This window comes from Oncorhynchus masou, chromosome 27 (genome assembly GCF_036934945.1).
Source record: "Oncorhynchus masou masou isolate Uvic2021 chromosome 27, UVic_Omas_1.1, whole genome shotgun sequence".
NCBI classification, from domain to species: Eukaryota; Metazoa; Chordata; class Actinopteri; order Salmoniformes; family Salmonidae; genus Oncorhynchus; species Oncorhynchus masou.
Window position 1 is genome coordinate 63,282,537 of NC_088238.1, and position 20,875 is coordinate 63,303,411.

The following is a 20,875-nucleotide window of genomic DNA, read 5'->3' on the forward strand; positions in this document are numbered from 1 at the left end:
GTGGTGAAGTAGTGTAAGAGGATGATAGCAGTGCCAGCTTTGTTATGTGTGATGATATGAGGCGCTATACCAACTAGACAGCCATAAGACAGGCACCTGAAGGTACTGTTCAGAACGGTTAAATAGAATAATAGCCTGATATAATATTTACTCCTTCGGAATTAAACATTTCTTGCAGTAAAACTTTAAACCGAAATGTCAATATCTACTGGGGAACAGGAGTACATAAATATGATTTATTTATTTCAGCATTTGAGAGAGTGAATGCGAGGTTCGGGATTGTCTGTAAAGTTGGTGGGTCTATCTTAAATCAGCATCAGAAAAAAAAAATATATATATATGTATGTTTTGTTTGTTGAGTTATTGTATTTTCAACCCAGTCCCTAAATGTCTTCGCAGCCTGAGAGAGGCAGACATGAAAGAGACACATTTTACTAGATTGAAGCATTATAAATTATATCCCTTTATGACATCATTCTACATTCTATCCCTTTATGACATCATTCTACATTCTATCCCTTTGTGACATCATTCTACATTCTATCCCTTTACGACATCATTCTGTTGAGCAATAGTTCATCGAGTCTTCTCGGGCAACATATAGCAGAAGGGAAGCTGCACGTATCTACAGTGCCTTGCGAAAGTATTCGGCCCCCTTGAACTTTACTGTTGTCTCTACCTTCTTGCTGTTGTCTCTACTTTCTTGCCCTGTGTGCTGTTGTCTCTACCTTCTTGCCCTGTGTGCTGTTGTCTCTACCTTCTTGCCCTGTGTGCTGTTGTCTCTACCTTCTTGCCCTGTGTGCTGTTGTCTCTACCTTCTTCCCCTGTGTGCTGTTGTCTGTGCCCAATAATGTTTCTACCATGTTTTGCACTACTACCATGTTGTGTTGCTACCATGTTGGTGTCATGTTGTGTTGCTACCATGTTGTTGTCATGTGTTGCTACCATGTTGTCCCCTGCAGAAGGCCTTTAATCCCAGACTGTCCCCTGCAGAAGGCCTTTAATCCCAGGCTGTCCCCTGCAGAAGGCCTTTAATCCCAGACTGTCCCCCACAGAAGGCCTTTAATCCCAGACTGTCCCCTGCAGAAGGCCTTTAATCCCAGACTGTCCCCTGCAGAAGGCCTTTAATCCCAGACTGTCCCCTGCAGAAGGCCTTTAATCCCAGACTGTCCCCTGCAGAAGGCCTTTAATCCCAGGCTGTCCCCTGCAGAAGGCCTTTAATCCCAGACTGTCCCCTGCAGAAGGCCTTTAATCCCAGACTGTCCCCTGCAGAAGGCCTTTAATCCCAGACTGTCCCCTGCAGAAGGCCTTTAATCCCAGACTGTCCCCTGCAGAAGGCCTTTAATCCCAGACTGTCCCCTGCAGAAGGCCTTTAATCCCAGGCTGTCCCCTGCAGAAGGCCTTTAATCCCAGGCTGTCCCCTGCAGAAGGCCTTTAATCCCAGACTGTCCCCTGCAGAAGGCCTTTAATCCCAGACTGTCCCCTGCAGAAGGCCTTTAATCCCAGACTGTCCCCTGCAGAAGGCCTTTAATCCCAGGCTGTCCCCTGCAGAAGGCCTTTAATCCCAGACTGTCCCCTGCAGAAGGCCTTTAATCCCAGGCTGTCCCCTGCAGAAGGCCTTTAATCCCAGGCTGTCCCCTGCAGAAGGCCTTTAATCCCAGGCTGTCCCCTGCAGAAGGCCTTTAATCCCAGACTGTCCCCTGCAGAAGGCCTTTAATCCCAGGCTGTCCCCTGCAGAAGGCCTTTAATCCCAGACTGTCCCCTGCAGAAGGCCTTTAATCCCAGACTGTCCCCTGCAGAAGGCCTTTAATCCCAGACTGTCCCCTGCAGAAGGCCTTTAATCCCAGACTGTCCCCTGCAGAAGGCCTTTAATCCCAGACTGTCCCCTGCAGAAGGCCTTTAATCCCAGACTGTCCCCTGCAGAAGGCCTTTAATCCCAGACTGTCCCCTGCAGAAGGCCTTTAATCCCAGACTGTCCCCTGCAGAAGGCCTTTAATCCCAGGCTGTCCCCTGCAGAAGGCCTTTAATCCCAGACTGTCCCCTGCAGAAGGCCTTTAATCCCAGGCTGTCCCCTGCAGAAGGCCTTTAATCCCAGACTGTCCCCTGCAGAAGGCCTTTAATCCCAGACTGTCCCCTGCAGAAGGCCTTTAATCCCAGGCTGTCCCCTGCAGAAGGCCTTTAATCCCAGGCTGTCCCCTGCAGAAGGCCTTTAATCCCAGGCTGTCCCCTGCAGAAGGCCTTTAATCCCAGACTGTCCCCTGTCGTCATTGTAAAGAAGAATGTGTTCTTAACTGACTTGCCCAGTTAAATAAAGGTTCAATACAAAAAACACAAAACGTTTTCAGTGTGCATTACTTTGTGTGTGTTTGTGTGTATATACAGTGTGTGTGTTTGTACTGAGTGCACAAAACATTAAGGACACCTTCCTAATATTGAGTTGCGCCCCCTTTTGCCCTCAGAACAGCATCAATTCATCGGGATGTGGACTCTACAAGGTGTTGAAAGCAGGGATGCTGGTCCATGTTGACTCTACAAGGTGTTGAAAGCAGGGATACTGGACCATGTGGACTCTACAAGGTGTTGAAAGCAGGGATACTGGTCCATGTGGACTCTACAAGGTGTTGAAAGCAGGGATACTGGTCCATGTGGACTCTACAAGGTGTTGAAAGCAGGGATACTGGTCCATGTGGACTCTACAAGGTGTTGAAAGCAGGGATACTGGTCCATGTTGACTCTACAAGGTGTTGAAATGCAGGTATACTGGTCCATGTGGACTCTACAAGGTGTTGAAAGCAGGAATACTGGTCCATGTGGACTCTACAAGGTGTTGAAAGCAGGGATACTGGTCCATGTGGACTCTACAAGGTGTTGAAAGCAGGGATACTGGTCCATGTTGACTCTACAAGGTGTTGAAAGCAGGGATACTGGTCCATGTGGACTCTACAAGGTGTTGAAAGCAGGGATACTGGTCCATGTGGACTCTACAAGGTGTTGAAAGCAGGGATACTGGTCCATGTGGACTCTACAAGGTGTTGAAAGCAGGGATACTGGTCCATGTGGACTCTACAAGGTGTTGAAAGCAGGGATACTGGTCCATGTGGACTCTACAAGGTGTTGAAAGCAGGGATAATGGTCCATGTGGACTCTACAAGGTGTTGAAAGCAGGGATGCTGGCCCATGTGGACTCTACAAGGTGTTGAAAGCAGGGATACTGGCCCATGTGGACTCTACAAGGTGTTGAAAGCGTTCCACAGGATGCTGGCCCATGTGGACTCTACAAGGTGTTGAAAGCAGGGATGCTGGCCCATGTGGACTCTACAAGGTGTTGAAAGCAGGGATACTGGTCCATGTGGACTCTACAAGGTGTTGAAAGCAGGAATACTGGTCCATGTGGACTCTACAAGGTGTTGAAAGCAGGGATGCTGGTCCATGTGGACTCTACAAGGTGTTGAAAGCAGGGATACTGGTCCATGTGGACTCTACAAGGTGTTGAAAGCAGGGATACTGGTCCATGTGGACTCTACAAGGTGTTGAAAGCAGGGATACTGGTCCATGTGGACTCTACAAGGTGTTGAAAGCAGGGATACTGGTCCATGTGGACTCTACAAGGTGTTGAAAGCAGGGATACTGGTCCATGTTGACTCTACAAGGTGTTGAAAGCAGGGATACTGGTCCATGTGGACTCTACAAGGTGTTGAAAGCAGGGATAATGGTCCATGTGGACTCTACAAGGTGTTGAAAGCAGGGATACTGGTCCATGTGGACTCTACAAGGTGTTGAAAGCAGGGATACTGGTCCATGTTGACTCTACAAGGTGTTGAAAGCAGGGATACTGGTCCATGTTGACTCTACAAGGTGTTGAAAGCAGGGATACTGGTCCATGTAGACTCTACAAGGTGTTGAAAGCAGGGATACTGGTCCATGTGGACTCTACAAGGTGTTGAAAGCAGGGATACTGGTCCATGTGGACTCCAATGCTTCCCCACAGTTGTGTCAAGTTGTCTGGATGTCCTTTGGGTGGTGGACCATTCTTGATACACATGGGAAACTGTTGAGCGTGAAAAACGCCTCAGTTCTTGAAACAAACCGGTGCACATGGCACCTACTACCATACCCCATTCAAAGGCACTTAAAATATTTTGTCTTTCTCATTCACCCTCTGAATGTTACACACACACACAATCAAGGCTTAAAAAATCCTTCTTTAACCCGTCTCCTCCCCTTCATCTGAGCCACGCTCTACCATCTGAGCCACGCTCTACCATCTGAGCAGCGCTCCACCATCTGAGCAGCGCTCTACCATCTGAGCAGCGCTCTACCATCTGGGCAGCGCTCTACCATCTGGGCAGCGCTCTACCATCTGGGCAGCGCTCCACCATCTGGGCAGCGCTCTACCATCTGGGCAGCGCGCTACCATCTGGGCAGCGCTCTACCATCTGGGCAGCGCTCTACCATCTGGGCAGCGCTCCACCATCTGGGCAGCGCTCTACCATCTGGGCAGCGCTCCACCATCTGGGCAGCGCTCTACCATCTGGGCAGCGCGCTACCATCTGGGCAGCGCTCTACCATCTGCTACCATCTACCATAGCTTTCACCTGGATTCACCTGGTCAGTCTGTCATGGCGAGAGCCGGTGTTCTTAATGTTTTGTCCACTCAGTGTATGTTCTACAAAGAGACATTTCTATTGCATCCTTTGGAACAGGCGAGCCATGTAGGCTAGTGATGGTATGTTAGGCCTATGGGTATGGGAGCCAGCCACAGATACATAGACAATGTAGCCTTACGATATTGTGTCTTTAACATCTCAATCACAATTCTCTCTCCTTTCCCTTCTTGACAAGTCCACAATGATTTAAGAATACCTGCCATTGTATTCACTGTAGCTGTGTTGATCAGCTGTCACCATCGAAACAAAAATAGTCTACCCGATCGAGGTACGGATAGAGACACAGAACCGTTAACGGAAACCTACCTGGGTGGCTTTGTGAAACTGCTTTTTCAGCTGCGCGACAGACATCGCTCTCGTTCGACCAGATGTCCACTTGCGTTCACCAAGTAATCCACGATTATCCACCCTCTGGGTTTCAAAACAAGGAATTATAATCCGCTTTTCTTTCTTTCTATCGAGTGTTTTGCCGTTGCGTAGTTTCGGGGTAGAACCAGAAATCTTTTGGTAACATTTATAAATAAGATGTTTTTATTAATTTTCATGTGTAAACATATATTTTAAACCATGTGAAGGGATGATTGAGGGGGAACCAATTATCCAATTATAACCAATTATTATAATTATGGTTCCACAGTGTATGTGTGCCAGTCACTCCCTACTTTTCCCACTGGGGAGAGGTTAGGCTTGTCTTCTTATGGGAATTAACTATTTACATGTCCCCTCTGAGGTTGCCCTTATCTTGATTTAGTATATGGCCTAGGAGGCTCACTGTCTCTGTGATCTTGTCCAGGAGGGGTGTATTTGATATATGCTAGTGGATGAGGTTTTGTTTTTGGTCCTGAGTTGTACCAAGAGCGAGATAAGAACATAGTTTAGGAGACCAAAGCTGAACGATAATGTATAGCCAATGCTGTCTGGCTATGTGTGTCTTTGCTATAAAGGATCTCAGTTGCAATGTGTAAGGGACTCTCAGAGAATTCATTTATAGACACTGAATTGATCTGAGAGTCACAGGGTTGTGATGGAGCTCATATAATTAAAGATGGACTTTATAATAACTCTGACTTGCGTGTGGTTTGCTCTCTCATGATTTGGTAAATACAGGAAATTTCCACTACAGTAGACTAGTCTACACTGGTGTCCTCTCGTCATAACAGAATGAATCGCTCTATCCAAATACAACCAGCGAAATCATTCGGACTGCATTCCTGAATTCACCTGGTCAGTCTATATCATGGCGAGAGCAGGTGTTCCTAATATTTTGTGTACTCCGTGTAAATGATAATATACAGATCTTACTGTCTCCGAACAGGTTGTACTTCTCACATCCCGGGGCCAGTTTCTCCGTCTGACGACAGCACAGCCACACCCCCTCCAGCCAGAACTGAGGGGCCAGTTTCTCCGTCTGACGACAGCACAGAGCCACACCCCCTCCAGCCAGAACTGAGGGGCCAGTTTCTCCGTCTGACGACAGCACAGCCACACCCCCTCCAGCCAGAACTGAGGGTGAAACTTAGCAACGATCACAGAGTTCTCCTTGATCTCTGGAACAAACACATCATCAACAACAACAACATTTTATTCATGGATTTATAAGACATTTTGCAAGGATGAAATCTTTTTTATGACTTAGTGACAAGAAAAATATGGCAACTACTGCTACAACTACTAATAAAACTACTGCTACAACTACTAATAAAAACTACTGCTACAACTACTAATAAAAACACTGCTACAACTACTAATAAAAACTACTGCTAAACTACTGCTACAACTACTAATAAAAACTACTGCTACAACTACTAATAAAAACTACTGCTACAACTACTAATAAAAAATACTGCTACAACTACTAATAAAAACTACTGCTACAACTACTGCTACAACTACTAATAAAAACTACTGCTACAACTACTAATAAAAACTAATGCTACAACTACTAATAAAAAATAATGCTACAACTACTAATAAAAAATACTGCTACAACTACTAATAAAAACTACTGCTACAACTACTAATACAAAATACTGCTACAACTACTAATAAAAACTACTGCTACAACTACTGCTACAACTACTAATAAAAAATACTGCTACAACTACTAATAAAAACTACTGCTACAACTACTAATAAAAACTACTGCTACAACTACTAATAAAAACACAGCTACAACTACTAATAAAAACTACTGCTACAACTACTAATAAAAACTACTGCTACAACTACTAATAAAAACTACTGCTACAACTACTAATAAAAACTACTGCTACAGCTACTAATAAAAACTACTGCTACAACTACTAATAAAAACTACTGCTACAACTACTAATAAAAACACTGCTACAACCACTAATAAAAACACTGCTACAACCACTAATAAAAACTACTGCTGCAACTACTGCTACAACTACTAATAAAAACTACAGCTGCAACTCCTAATAAAGACTACTGCTACAACTACTAATAAAACTACTGCTGCAACTACTGCTACAACTCCTAATAAAAACTACTGTTGCAACTACTGCTACAACTACTAATACAAACTACTGCTACAACCACTAATAAAAACTACTGCTACAACCACTAATAAAAACTACTGCTACAACTCCTAATAAAAACTACTGTTGCAAATACTGCTACAACTTCTAATAAAAACTACTGCTACAACTACTAATAAAAACTACTGCTACAACCACTAATAAAAACTACTGCTACAACCACTAATAAAAACTACTGCTACAACTACAAATAAAAACTACTGCTACAACTACTAATAAAAACTACTGCTACAACTACTAATAAAAACTACTGCTACAACTACTAATAAAAACTACTGCTACAACTACTAATAAAAACTACTGCTACAACTACAAATATAAACTACTGCTAAACCTACTAATAAAAACTACCGCTACAACTACTAATAAAAACTACCGCTACAACTACTAATAAAAACTACTGCTACAACTACTAATAAAAACTACTGCTACAACTACTAATAAAAACTACTGCTACAACTACTAATAAAAACACTGCTACAACCACTAATAAAAAATACTGCTACAACTACTAATAAAAACTACTGCTACAACTACAAATATAAACTACTGCTAAACCTACTAATAAAAACTACCGCTACAACTACTAATAAAAACTACCGCTACAACTACTAATAAAAACTACTGCTACAACTACTAATAAAAACTACTGCTACAACTACTAATAAAAACTACTGCTACAACTACTAATAAAAACACTGCTACAACCACTAATAAAAAATACTGCTACAACTACTAATAAAAACACAGCTACAACTACTAATAAAAACTACTGCTACAACTACTAATAAAACTACTGCTACAACTACTAATAAAAACTACTGCTACAACTACTAATAAAAACACTGCTACAACTACTAATAAAAACTACTGCTAAACTACTGCTACAACTACTAATAAAAACTACTGCTACAACTACTAATAAAAACTACTGCTACAACTACTAATAAAAAATACTGCTACAACTACTAATAAAAACTACTGCTACAACTACTGCTACAACTACTAATAAAAACTACTGCTACAACTACTAATAAAAACTAATGCTACAACTACTAATAAAAATAATGCTACAACTACTAATAAAAAATACTGCTACAACTACTAATAAAAACTACTGCTACAACTACTAATACAAAATACTGCTACAACTACTAATAAAAACTACTGCTACAACTACTGCTACAACTACTAATAAAAATACTGCTACAACTACTAATAAAAACTACTGCTACAACTACTAATAAAAACTACTGCTACAACTACTAATAAAAACACAGCTACAACTACTAATAAAAACTACTGCTACAACTACTAATAAAAACTACTGCTACAACTACTAATAAAAACTACTGCTACAACTACTAATAAAAACTACTGCTACAGCTACTAATAAAAACTACTGCTACAACTACTAATAAAAACTACTGCTACAACTACTAATAAAAACACTGCTACAACCACTAATAAAAACACTGCTACAACCACTAATAAAAACTACTGCTGCAACTACTGCTACAACTACTAATAAAAACTACAGCTGCAACTCCTAATAAAGACTACTGCTACAACTACTAATAAAACTACTGCTGCAACTACTGCTACAACTCCTAATAAAAACTACTGTTGCAACTACTGCTACAACTACTAATACAAACTACTGCTACAACCACTAATAAAAACTACTGCTACAACCACTAATAAAAACTACTGCTACAACTCCTAATAAAAACTACTGTTGCAAATACTGCTACAACTTCTAATAAAAACTACTGCTACAACTACTAATAAAAACTACTGCTACAACCACTAATAAAAACTACTGCTACAACCACTAATAAAAACTACTGCTACAACTACAAATAAAAACTACTGCTACAACTACTAATAAAAACTACTGCTACAACTACTAATAAAAACTACTGCTACAACTACTAATAAAAACTACTGCTACAACTACTAATAAAAACTACTGCTACAACTACAAATATAAACTACTGCTAAACCTACTAATAAAAACTACCGCTACAACTACTAATAAAAACTACCGCTACAACTACTAATAAAAACTACTGCTACAACTACTAATAAAAACTACTGCTACAACTACTAATAAAAACTACTGCTACAACTACTAATAAAAACACTGCTACAACCACTAATAAAAAATACTGCTACAACTACTAATAAAAACTACTGCTACAACTACAAATATAAACTACTGCTAAACCTACTAATAAAAACTACCGCTACAACTACTAATAAAAACTACCGCTACAACTACTAATAAAAACTACTGCTACAACTACTAATAAAAACTACTGCTACAACTACTAATAAAAACTACTGCTACAACTACTAATAAAAACACTGCTACAACCACTAATAAAAAATACTGCTACAACTACTAATAAAAACACAGCTACAACTACTAATAAAAACTACTGCTACAACTACTAATAAAAACTACTGCTACAACTACTAATAAAAACTACTGCTACAACTACTAATAAAAACTACTGCTACAACTACTAATAAAAACTACTGCTACAACTACTAATAAAAACTACTGCTACAACTACTAATAAAAACACTGCTACAACCACTAATAAAAACACTGCTACAACCACTAATAAAAACTACTGTTGCAACTACTGGTACAACTACTAATAAAAACTACTGCTACAACCACTAATAAAAACTACTGCTACAACTACAAATAAAAACTACTGCTACAACTACAAATAAAAACTACTGCTACAACTACAAATAAAAACTATTGCTACAACTACTAATAAAAACTACTGCTACAACTACTAATAAAAACTACCGCTACAACTACTAATAAAAACTACCGCTACAACTACTAATAAAAACTACCGCTACAACTACTAATAAAACTACTGCTACAACTACTAATAAAAACTACTGCTACAACTACAAATAAAAACTACTGCTACAACTACTAATAAAAACTACTGCTACAACTACTAATAAAAACTACTGCTACAACTACTAATAAAAACTACTGCTACAACTACAAATATAAACTACTGCTACAACTACTAATAAAAAATAATGCTACAACTACTAATAAAAAATACTGCTACAACTACTAATAAAAACTACTGCTACAACTACTAATAAAAACTACTGCTGCAACTACTGCTACAACTACTAATAAAAACTACAGCTGCAACTCCTAATAAAGACTACTGCTACAACTACTAATAAAACTACTGCTGCAACTACTGCTACAACTCCTAATAAAAACTACTGTTGCAACTACTGCTACAACTACTAATAAAAACTACTGCTACAACCACTAATAAAAACTACTGCTACAACCACTAATAAAAACTACTGCTACAACTCCTAATAAAAACTACTGTTGCAACTACTGCTACAACTACTAATAAAAACTACTGCTACAACTACTAATAAAAACTACTGCTACAACCACTAATAAAAACTACTGCTACAACTACAAATATAAACTACTGCTAAACCTACTAATAAAAACTACCGCTACAACTACTAATAAAAACTACCGCTACAACTACTAATAAAAACTACTGCTACAACTACTAATAAAAACTACTGCTACAACTACTAATAAAAACACTGCTACAACCACTAATAAAAAATACTGCTACAACTACTAATAAAAACACAGCTACAACTACTAATAAAAACTACTCTACAACTACTGCTACAACTACTAATAAAAACTACTGCTACAACTACCAATAAAAACTACTGCTACAACTACTAATAAAAACTACTGCTACAACTACTAATAAAAACTACTGCTACAACTACTAATAAAAACTACTGCTACAACTACTAATAAAAACTACTGCTACAACTACTAATAAAAACTACTGCTACAACTACTAATAAAAAATACTGCTACAACTACTAATAAAAACTACTGCTACAACTACTGCTACAACTACTAATAAAAACACTGCTACAACCACTAATAAAAAATACTGCTACAACTACTAATAAAAACACAGCTACAACTACTAATAAAAACTACTCTACAACTACTGCTACAACTACTAATAAAAACTACTGCTACAACTACCAATAAAAACTACTGCTACAACTACTAATAAAAACTACTGCTACAACTACTAATAAAAACTACTGCTACAACTACTAATAAAAACTACTGCTACAACTACTAATAAAAACTACTGCTACAACTACTAATAAAAAATACTGCTACAACTACTAATAAAAACTACTGCTACAACTACTGCTACAACTACTAATAAAAACTACTGCTACAACTACTAATAAAAACTACTGCTACAACTACTAATAAAAAATACTGCTACAACTACTAATAAAAACTACTGCTACAACTACTAATAAAAACTACTGCTACAACTACTAATAAAAACTACTGCTACAACTACTAATAAAAACACTGCTACAACCACTAATAAAAACACTGCTACAACCACTAATAAAAACTACTGTTGCAACTACTGGTACAACTACTAATAAAAACTACTGCTACAACCACTAATAAAAACTACTGCTACAACCACTAATAAAAACTACTGCTACAACTACAAATAAAAACTACTGCTACAACTACAAATAAAAACTACTGCTACAACTACAAATAAAAACTATTGCTACAACTACTAATAAAAACTACTGCTACAACTACTAATAAAAACTACCGCTACAACTACTAATAAAAACTACCGCTACAACTACTAATAAAAACTACCGCTACAACTACTAATAAAAACTACTGCTACAACTACTAATAAAAACTACTGCTACAACTACAAATAAAAACTACTGCTACAACTACTAATAAAAACTACTGCTACAACTACTAATAAAAACTACTGCTACAACTACTAATAAAAACTACTGCTACAACTACAAATATAAACTACTGCTACAACTACTAATAAAAACTACTGCTGCAACTACTGCTACAACTACTAATAAAAACTACTGCTACAACTACTAATAAAAACTACTGCTGCAACTACTGCTACAACTACTAATAAAAACTACTGCTACAACTACTAATAAAAACTACTGCTACAACTACTAATAAAAACTACTCTACAACTACTGCTACAACTACTAATAAAAACTACTGCTACAACTACCAATAAAAACTACTGCTACAACTACTAATAAAAACTACTGCTACGACTACTAATAAAAACTACTGCTACAACTACTAATAAAAACTACTGCTACAACTACTAATAAAAAATACTGCTACAACTACTAATAAAAACTACTGCTACAACTACTGCTACAACTACTAATAAAAACTACTGCTACAACTACTAATAAAAACTACTGCTACAACTACTAATAAAAAATACTGCTACAACTACTAATAAAAACTACTGCTACAACTACTAATAAAAAATACTGCTACAACTACTAATAAAATCTACTGCTACAACTACTGCTACAACTACTAATAAAAACTACTGCTACAACTACTAATAAAAACTACTGCTACAACTACTAATAAAAAATACTGCTACAACTACTAATAAAAAATACTGCTACAACTACTAATAAAAACTACTGCTACAACTACTAATAAAAACTACTGCTACAACTACTGCTACAACCACAAATATAAACTACTGCTACAACTACTAATAAAAACTACTGCTGCAACTACTGCTACAACTACTAATAAAAACTACTGCTACAACTACTAATAAAAACTACTGCTACAACTACTGATAAAAACTACTCTACAACTACTAATGAAAACTACTGCTACAACTACTAATAAAAACTACTGCTACAACTACTAATAAAAACTACTGCTACAACTACTAATAAAAACTACTGCTACAACTACTAATAAAAAATACTGCTACAACTACTAATAAAAACTAGCGCTACAACTACTAATAAAAAATACTGCTACAACTACTAATAAAAACACTGCTACAACCACTAATAAAAAATACGGCTACAACTACTAATAAAAACTACTGCTACAACTACTAATAAAAAATACTGCTACAACTACTAATAAAAACTACTGCTACAACTACTAATAAAAAATACTGCTACAACTACTAATAAAAACACTGCTACAACCACTAATAAAAAATACTGCTACAACTACTAATAAAAACATAGCTACAACTACTAATAAAAACTACTGCTACAACTACTAATAAAAACTACTGCTACAACTACTAATAAAAACTACTGCTACAACTACTAATAAAAACTACTGCTACAACTACTAATAAAAACACTGCTACAACCACTAATAAAAACACTGCTACAACCACTAATAAAAACTACTGCTGCAACTACTGCTACAACTACTAATAAAAACTACAGCTGCAACTCCTAATAAAGACTACTGCTACAACTACTAATAAAACTACTGCTGCAACTACTGCTACAACTCCTAATAAAAACTACTGTTGCAACTACTGCTACAACTACTAATAAAAACTACTGCTACAACCACTAATAAAAACTACTGCTACAACCACTAATAAAAACTACTGCTACAACTACAAATAAAAACTACTGCTACAACTACAAATAAAAACTACTGCTACAACTACTAATAAAAACTACTGCTACAACTACTAATAAAAACTACTGCTACAACTACTAATAAAAACTACAGCTACAACAACTAATAAAAACTACCGCTACAACTACTAATAAAAACTACCGCTACAACTACTAATAAAAACTACTGCTACAACTACTAATAAAAACTACTGCTACAACTACAAATAAAAACTACTGCTACAACTACTAATAAAAACTACTGCTACAACTACTAATAAAAACTACTGCTACAACTACTAATAAAAACTACTGCTACAACTACAAATATAAACTACTGCTACAACTACTAATAAAAACTACTGCTGCAACTACTGCTACAACTACTAATAAAAACTACTGCTACAACTACTAATAAAAACTACTGCTGCAACTACTGCTACAACTACTAATAAAAACTACTGCTACAACTACTAATAAAAACTACTGCTACAACTACTAATAAAAACTACTCTACAACTACTGCTACAACTACTAATAAAAACTACTGCTACAACTACCAATAAAAACTACTGCTACAACTACTAATAAAAACTACTGCTACAACTACTAATAAAAACTACTGCTACAACTACTAATAAAAACTACTGCTACAACTACTAATAAAAACTACTGCTACAACTACTAATAAAAACTACTGCTACAACTACTAATAAAAACTACTGCTACAACTACTAATAAAAACTACTGCTACAACTACTAATAAAAACTACTGCTACAACTACTAATAAAAACTACTGCTACAACTACTAATAAAAACTACTGCTACAACTACTAATAAAAAATACTGCTACAACTACTAATAAAAAATACTGCTACAACTACTAATAAAAACTACTGCTACAACTACTAATAAAAAATACTGCTACAACTACTGTCAGGATTTGGCCAGGGTTGTTCCGGTTTTTGGTCACTAGATGCCCCCATTGTGCTTTTTGACCTTATGTTTTTCCCTTGATCCCCATTATTATTTGCACCTGTGCCTCGTTTCCCCTCATTGTATTTAAACCCTTAGTTTCCCTCAGTTATGTGCTCTGTGTTTGTATGTTAGCACCCAGCCCTAGTGTTCTGTGTATTCTTGTCGATTCCGGTGGATGCTCTTGTGGAATTCTGTTCTTGTTTTTGAGTATCTCTTGAGGCTTTTTTGTGCTATTCCTACCACCTTTTGGATTTGCCATTTTTGTATTGAAGGACTTCTCCTTTTTACTTTATTAAATACACCATCTTAAGTACTGCTGTGTCTGCCTCATCTTCTGGGTTCTGCTGACTATTCGTGGCTCAGTTGGTTAAGTGACTGTTTCTCACTCCGGAGACCCAGGTTCGTAACCGGGTCCTGACAACTACTAATAAAAACTACTGCTACAACTACTGCTACAACTACTAATAAAAACTACTGCTACAACTACTAATAAAAAATACTGCTACAACTACTAATAAAAAATACTGCTACAACTACTAATAAAAACTACTGCTACAACTACTAATAAAAACTACTGCTACAACTACTGCTACAACCACTAATAAAAACTACTGCTACAACTACTAATAAAAACTACCACTACAACTACTAATAAAAACTACTGCTACAACTACTAATAAAAACTACCACTACAACTACAAATAAAAACTACTGCTACAACTACTAATAAAAACTACTGCTACAACCACTAATAAAAACTACCGCTACAACTACTAATAAAAACTACAACTACTAATAAAAACTACCGCTACAACTACAAATAAAAACTACTGCTACAACTACTAATAAAAACTACTGCTACAACTACTAATGAAAACTACTGCTACAACCACTAATAAAAACTACTGCTACAACCACTAATACCAATGCGACTACTAATATTACTAATACAACTAACAACCTATAATATATACATAAATATCATAAATATCGTCACACGGTGATGTTGATATTAGTTAAAAACACAAAGAGTTTGTTCTTAACATTTGAAAAAGGGTCTTTTGAAAAAAAAAATCTAATTGGCAAAGTCTAGGTGGTGTTTTGATAGGTGATGTCACCATAGTCTAGGATAGGAAGCAACAGTTGGGTTACTAAGTTTCCAAAAGATAATTCACAATCTATCCTCAAACCCAGACATTGTTCGATCCGTTTATTATTTGCCTTGTACCAAATAGCATGATATAGGACTTTGTTTGATTTCAAACCAAATTATTTTTGAGAAATCATTTTTGTAAAGAGTTTAAAATCATATTGGAGAGTAGCTTGTCACGTGTTGCTCAGCTGGTAGGGTGCGGTTCTGCCATTAGAGCGCGGCTCAGCTGGTAGAGCGTGGCTCAGATGGTAGAGCGTGGCTCAGATGGTAGGGCGCGGCTCAGCTGGTAGAGCGTGGCTCAGATGGTAGAGCGTGGCTCAGATGGTAGAGCGTGGCTCAGATGGTAGAGCGCTGCCCAGATGCTAGAGCGCTGCTCAGATGGTAGAGCGTGGCTCAGATGGTAGAGCGTGGCTCAGATGGTAGAGCGCTGCTCAGATGGTAGAGCGCTGCCCAGATGCTAGAGCGCTGCTCAGATGGTAGAGCGCGGCTCAGATGGTAGAGCGTGGCTCAGATGGTAGAGCGCCGCCCAGATGGTAGAGCGCCGCCCAGATGGTAGAGCGCCGCCCAGATGGTAGAGCGCCGCCCAGATGGTAGAGCGCTGCTCAGATGGTAGAGCGCCGCCCAGATGGTAGAGCGCTGCTCAGATGGTAGAGCAGCGCCCAGATGGTAGAGCGCTGCCCAGATGGTAGCGCGTGGCTCAGATGGTAGAGCGCTGCCCAGATGGTAGAGCGCTGCCCAGATGGTAGAGCGCTGCCCAGATGGTAGAGCGTGGCTCAGATGGTAGAGCGCTGCCCAGATGGTAGAGCGCTGCTCAGATGGTAGAGCGCTGCTCAGATGGTAGAGCGCGGCTCAGATGGTAGAGCGTGGCTCAGATGGTAGAGCGCTGCCCAGATGGTAGAGCGCTGCCCAGATGGTAGAGCGCTGCCCAGATGGTGGAGCGCTGCCCAGATGGTAGAGCGCTGCCCAGATGGTAGAGCGTGGCTCAGATGGTAGAGCGTAGCTCAGATGGTAGAGCGTGGCTCAGATGGTAGAGCGTGGCTCAGATGGTAGAGCGCTGCCCAGATGGTAGAGCGCTGCTCAGATGGTAGAGCGCCGCCCAGATGGTAGAGCGCCGCCCAGATGGTAGAGCGTGGCTCAGATGGTAGAGCGCTGCTCAGATGGTAGAGCGCTGCTCAGATGGTAGAGCGTGGCCCAGATGGTAGAGCGCTGCCCAGATGGTAGAGCGCTGCTCAGATGGTAGAGCGCCGCCCAGATGGTAGAGCGCCGCCCAGATGGTAGAGCGCTGCCCAGATGGTAGAGCGCGGCCCAGATGGTAGAGCGCTGCTCAGATGGTAGAGCGCTGCTCAGATGGTAGAGCGCTGCTCAGATGGTAGAGCGCCGCCCAGATGGTAGAGCGCTGCCCAGATGGTAGAGCGTGGCTCAGATGGTAGAGCGCTGCTCAGATGGTAGAGCGCTGCTCAGATGGTAGAGCGTGGCCCAGATGGTAGAGCGCTGCCCAGATGGTAGAGCGCTGCTCAGATGGTAGAGCGCCGCCCAGATGGTAGAGCGCCGCCCAGATGGTAGAGCGCTGCCCAGATGGTAGAGCGCTGCCCAGATGGTAGAGCGTGGCTCAGATGGTAGAGCGCTGCTCAGATGGTAGAGCGCTGCTCAGATGGTAGAGCGTGGCCCAGATGGTAGAGCGCTGCCCAGATGGTAGAGCGCTGCTCAGATGGTAGAGCGCCGCCCAGATGGTAGAGCGCCGCCCAGATGGTAGAGCGCTGCCCAGATGGTAGAGCGCGGCCCAGATGGTAGAGCGCTGCTCAGATGGTAGAGCGCTGCTCAGATGGTAGAGCGTGGCTCAGATGGTAGAGCGTAGCTCAGATGGTAGAGCGCTGCTCAGATGGTAGAGCGCTGCTCAGATGGTAGAGTGTAGCTCAGATGGTAGAGTGTAGCTCAGATGGTAGAGCGTAGCTCAGATGGTAGAGCTTAGCTCAGATGGTAGAGCGTGGCTCAGATGGTAGAGCGTGGCTCAGATGGTAGAGCGTGGCTCAGATGGTAGAGCGTAGCTCAGATGGTAGAGCTTAGCTCAGATGGTAGAGCGTAGCTCAGATGGTAGAGCGTAGCTCAGATGGTAGAGCGTAGCTCAGATGGTAGAGCTTAGCTCAGATGGTAGAGCGTAGCTCAGATGGTAGAGCGTGGCTCAGATGGTAGAGCGTGGCTCAGATGGTAGAGCGTGGCTCAGATGGTAGAGCGTGGCTCAGATGGTAGAGCGCGGCTCAGATGGTAGAGCTTAGCTCAGATGGTAGAGCGTAGCTCAGATGGTAGAGCTTAGCTCAGATGGTAGAGCGCTGCCCAGATGGTAGAGCGCGGCTCAGATGGTAGAGCTTAGCTCAGATGGTAGAGCGCTGCCCAGATGGTAGAGCGCTGCCCAGATGGTAGAGCGCTGCCCAGATGGTAGAGCGCGGCTCAGATGGTAGAGCGCTGCTCAGATGGTGGAGCGCGGCTCTTGCAACACCAGGGTTGTGGGTTCGATTGCCAGTATTAAAAAAGTATGTAAAATGTATAGAGCACCGTATCATCAGTGTATAAGTTAAACATGTGTATTCTGACAAATTAGAGGAAATTCATGTATGAATATAGAGAAAGAAGGTGGCCAACACTGAGGCTTGAGGAACATCTCTACTGAGTCCTAGAAGGTGTGATTTGGGTCCTATTAAAACACATGGTTTTCTATTGCTAAGACGGAACCAGGAGTTTAAACCAATGTCAGATAGAACGATCAACTAAATCAAATGCTTTTGATCAATCACTAATGATCAATAAATACGTTTCACTAATGCTGTAGAGGTAGAAGGGTTGGGTCTAAAGGCAAAATGAAAGGATCAAATTTAATTAAATGTATTTTAGGTACTGATACATTTGGGAACGTATTTATTTCTCAAATATTTTTGCTATTGAACATATTACTGACATACAGTACCAGTCAAAAGTTTGGACACACCTACTAATTCTAAGGTTTTCTTTATTTTTTACTATTTTCTACATTGTAGAATAATAATGAAGACATCAAAACTATTAAATAACACATATGGAATCATGTAGTAACCAAAAAAGTGTTAAACAAATGAAAATATATTTTATATTTGAGACACCCTTTCCCTTGATGACAGCTTTGCAAATTCTTGGCATTCTCTCAACCAGCTTCATGGGGTTTACACACTCTTGGCATTCTCTCAACCAGCTTCATGGGGTTTACACACTCTTGGCATTCTCTCAACCAGCTTCATGAGGTTTGCACACTCTTGGCATTCTCTCAACCAGCTTCATGAGGTTTGCACACTCTTGGCATTCTCTCAACCAGCTTCATGAGGTTTGCACACTCTTGGCATTCTCTCAACCAGCTTCATGAGGTGTGCACACTCTTGGCATTCTCTCAACCAGCTTCATGAGGTTTACACATTCTTGGCATTCTCTCAACCAGCTTCATGAGGTTTACACACTCTTGGCATTCTCTCAACCAGCTTCATGAGGTTTGCACACTCTTGGCATTCTCTCAACCAGCTTCATGAGGTTTACACTCTTAGCATTCTCTCAACCAGCATCATGAGGTTTACACACTCTTGGCATTCTCTCAACCAGCTTCATGAGGTTTGCACACTCGTGGCATTCTCTCAACCAGCTTCATGTGGTTTGCACACTCTGCATTTCAATTAACAGGTGTGCCTTCTTAAAAGTTAATTTGTGGAATTTCTTTCCATCTTAATGCATTTGAGCCAATCAGTTGTGTTGTGACAAGGTAGGTGTGGTATACAGAAGACAACCCTATTTGGTAAAATACCAAGTCCATATTATGGCAAGAACTGCTCAAATAAGCAAAGAGAAATGACAGTCCATCATGAAGGTCAGTCAATGCAGACACTTTTTGCAGTTGCAAAAACCATCAAGCACTATGATGAAACTGTCTCTCATGAGGACCACCACAGGAAAGGAAGACCAAGAGTTACCTCTGCTGCAGAGGATAAGTTCATTAGAGTTAACTGGCTCTCATGAGGACCTCCACAGGAAAGGAAGACCAAGAGTTACCTCTGCTGCAGAGGATAAGTTCATTAGAGTTACCAGCCTCAGAAATTGCAGACCAAATAAATGTTTCACAGAATTCAAGTAACAGACACATCTCAACATCAACTGTTCAGAGGAGACTGTGTGAATCAGGCCTTCATGGTCGAATTGCTGCAAAGAAACCACTACTAAAGGACACCAATAAGAAGAGACTTGCTTGGGCCAAGAAACACGAGCAATGGACATTAGACTGGTGGAAATCTGTCCTTTGGTCTGATGAGTCCAAATTTGTGATTTTTGGATCCAACCACAGTGTCTTTGTGAGACGCAGAGTAGGTGAACGGATGATCTCTGCATGTGTAGTTCTCACCGTGAAGCATGGAGGAAGAGATGTGATGGTGCTTTGCTGGTGACGCTTTCAGGAATTTATTTAGAATTCAAGGCACACTTAACCAGCATGACTACCACAGCATTTTGTAGCGATACACCATCCCATCTGGTTTGCGGATAGTGGGACTATCATTTGTTTTTCATCAGGACAATGACCCAACACACCTACAGGATGTGTAAGGGCTATTTGACCAAGAAGGAGAGTGATTGAGTGCTGCATCAGATGACCTGGCCTCCACAATCACCCAACCTCAACCCAACTGAGATGGTTTGGGATGAGTTGGACCGTAGAGTGAAGGAAAAGCAGCCAACAAGTGCTCAGCATATGTGGGAACTCCTTCAAGACTGTTGGAAAAGCATTCCAGGTGAAGCTGGATGAGAGAATGCCAAGTCTACAAAGCTGTCATCAAGGCAAAGGGTGGCTACTCTGAATAATCTAAAATATATTTTGATTTGTTTAAGACTTTTTTGGTTACTACGTGATTCCATATGTGTCATTTCATAGTGTTGATGTCTTCACTATTATTCTACAATG

General features: G+C 40.0%; 1 protein-coding gene across 1 annotated transcript in view; it reads right to left on the reverse strand.

Moving 5' to 3' along the window:
* LOC135516507 (tyrosine-protein kinase Tec-like) overlaps positions 1-20,875 on the reverse strand; it is a 55,596-nt gene that overhangs the window by 29,916 nt on the left and 4,805 nt on the right. The window contains 2 exon segments of the mRNA XM_064940855.1: positions 5,970-6,075; positions 6,192-6,214. Of these exon segments, the coding sequence (XP_064796927.1) occupies positions 5,970-6,075; positions 6,192-6,214 (129 nt within the window).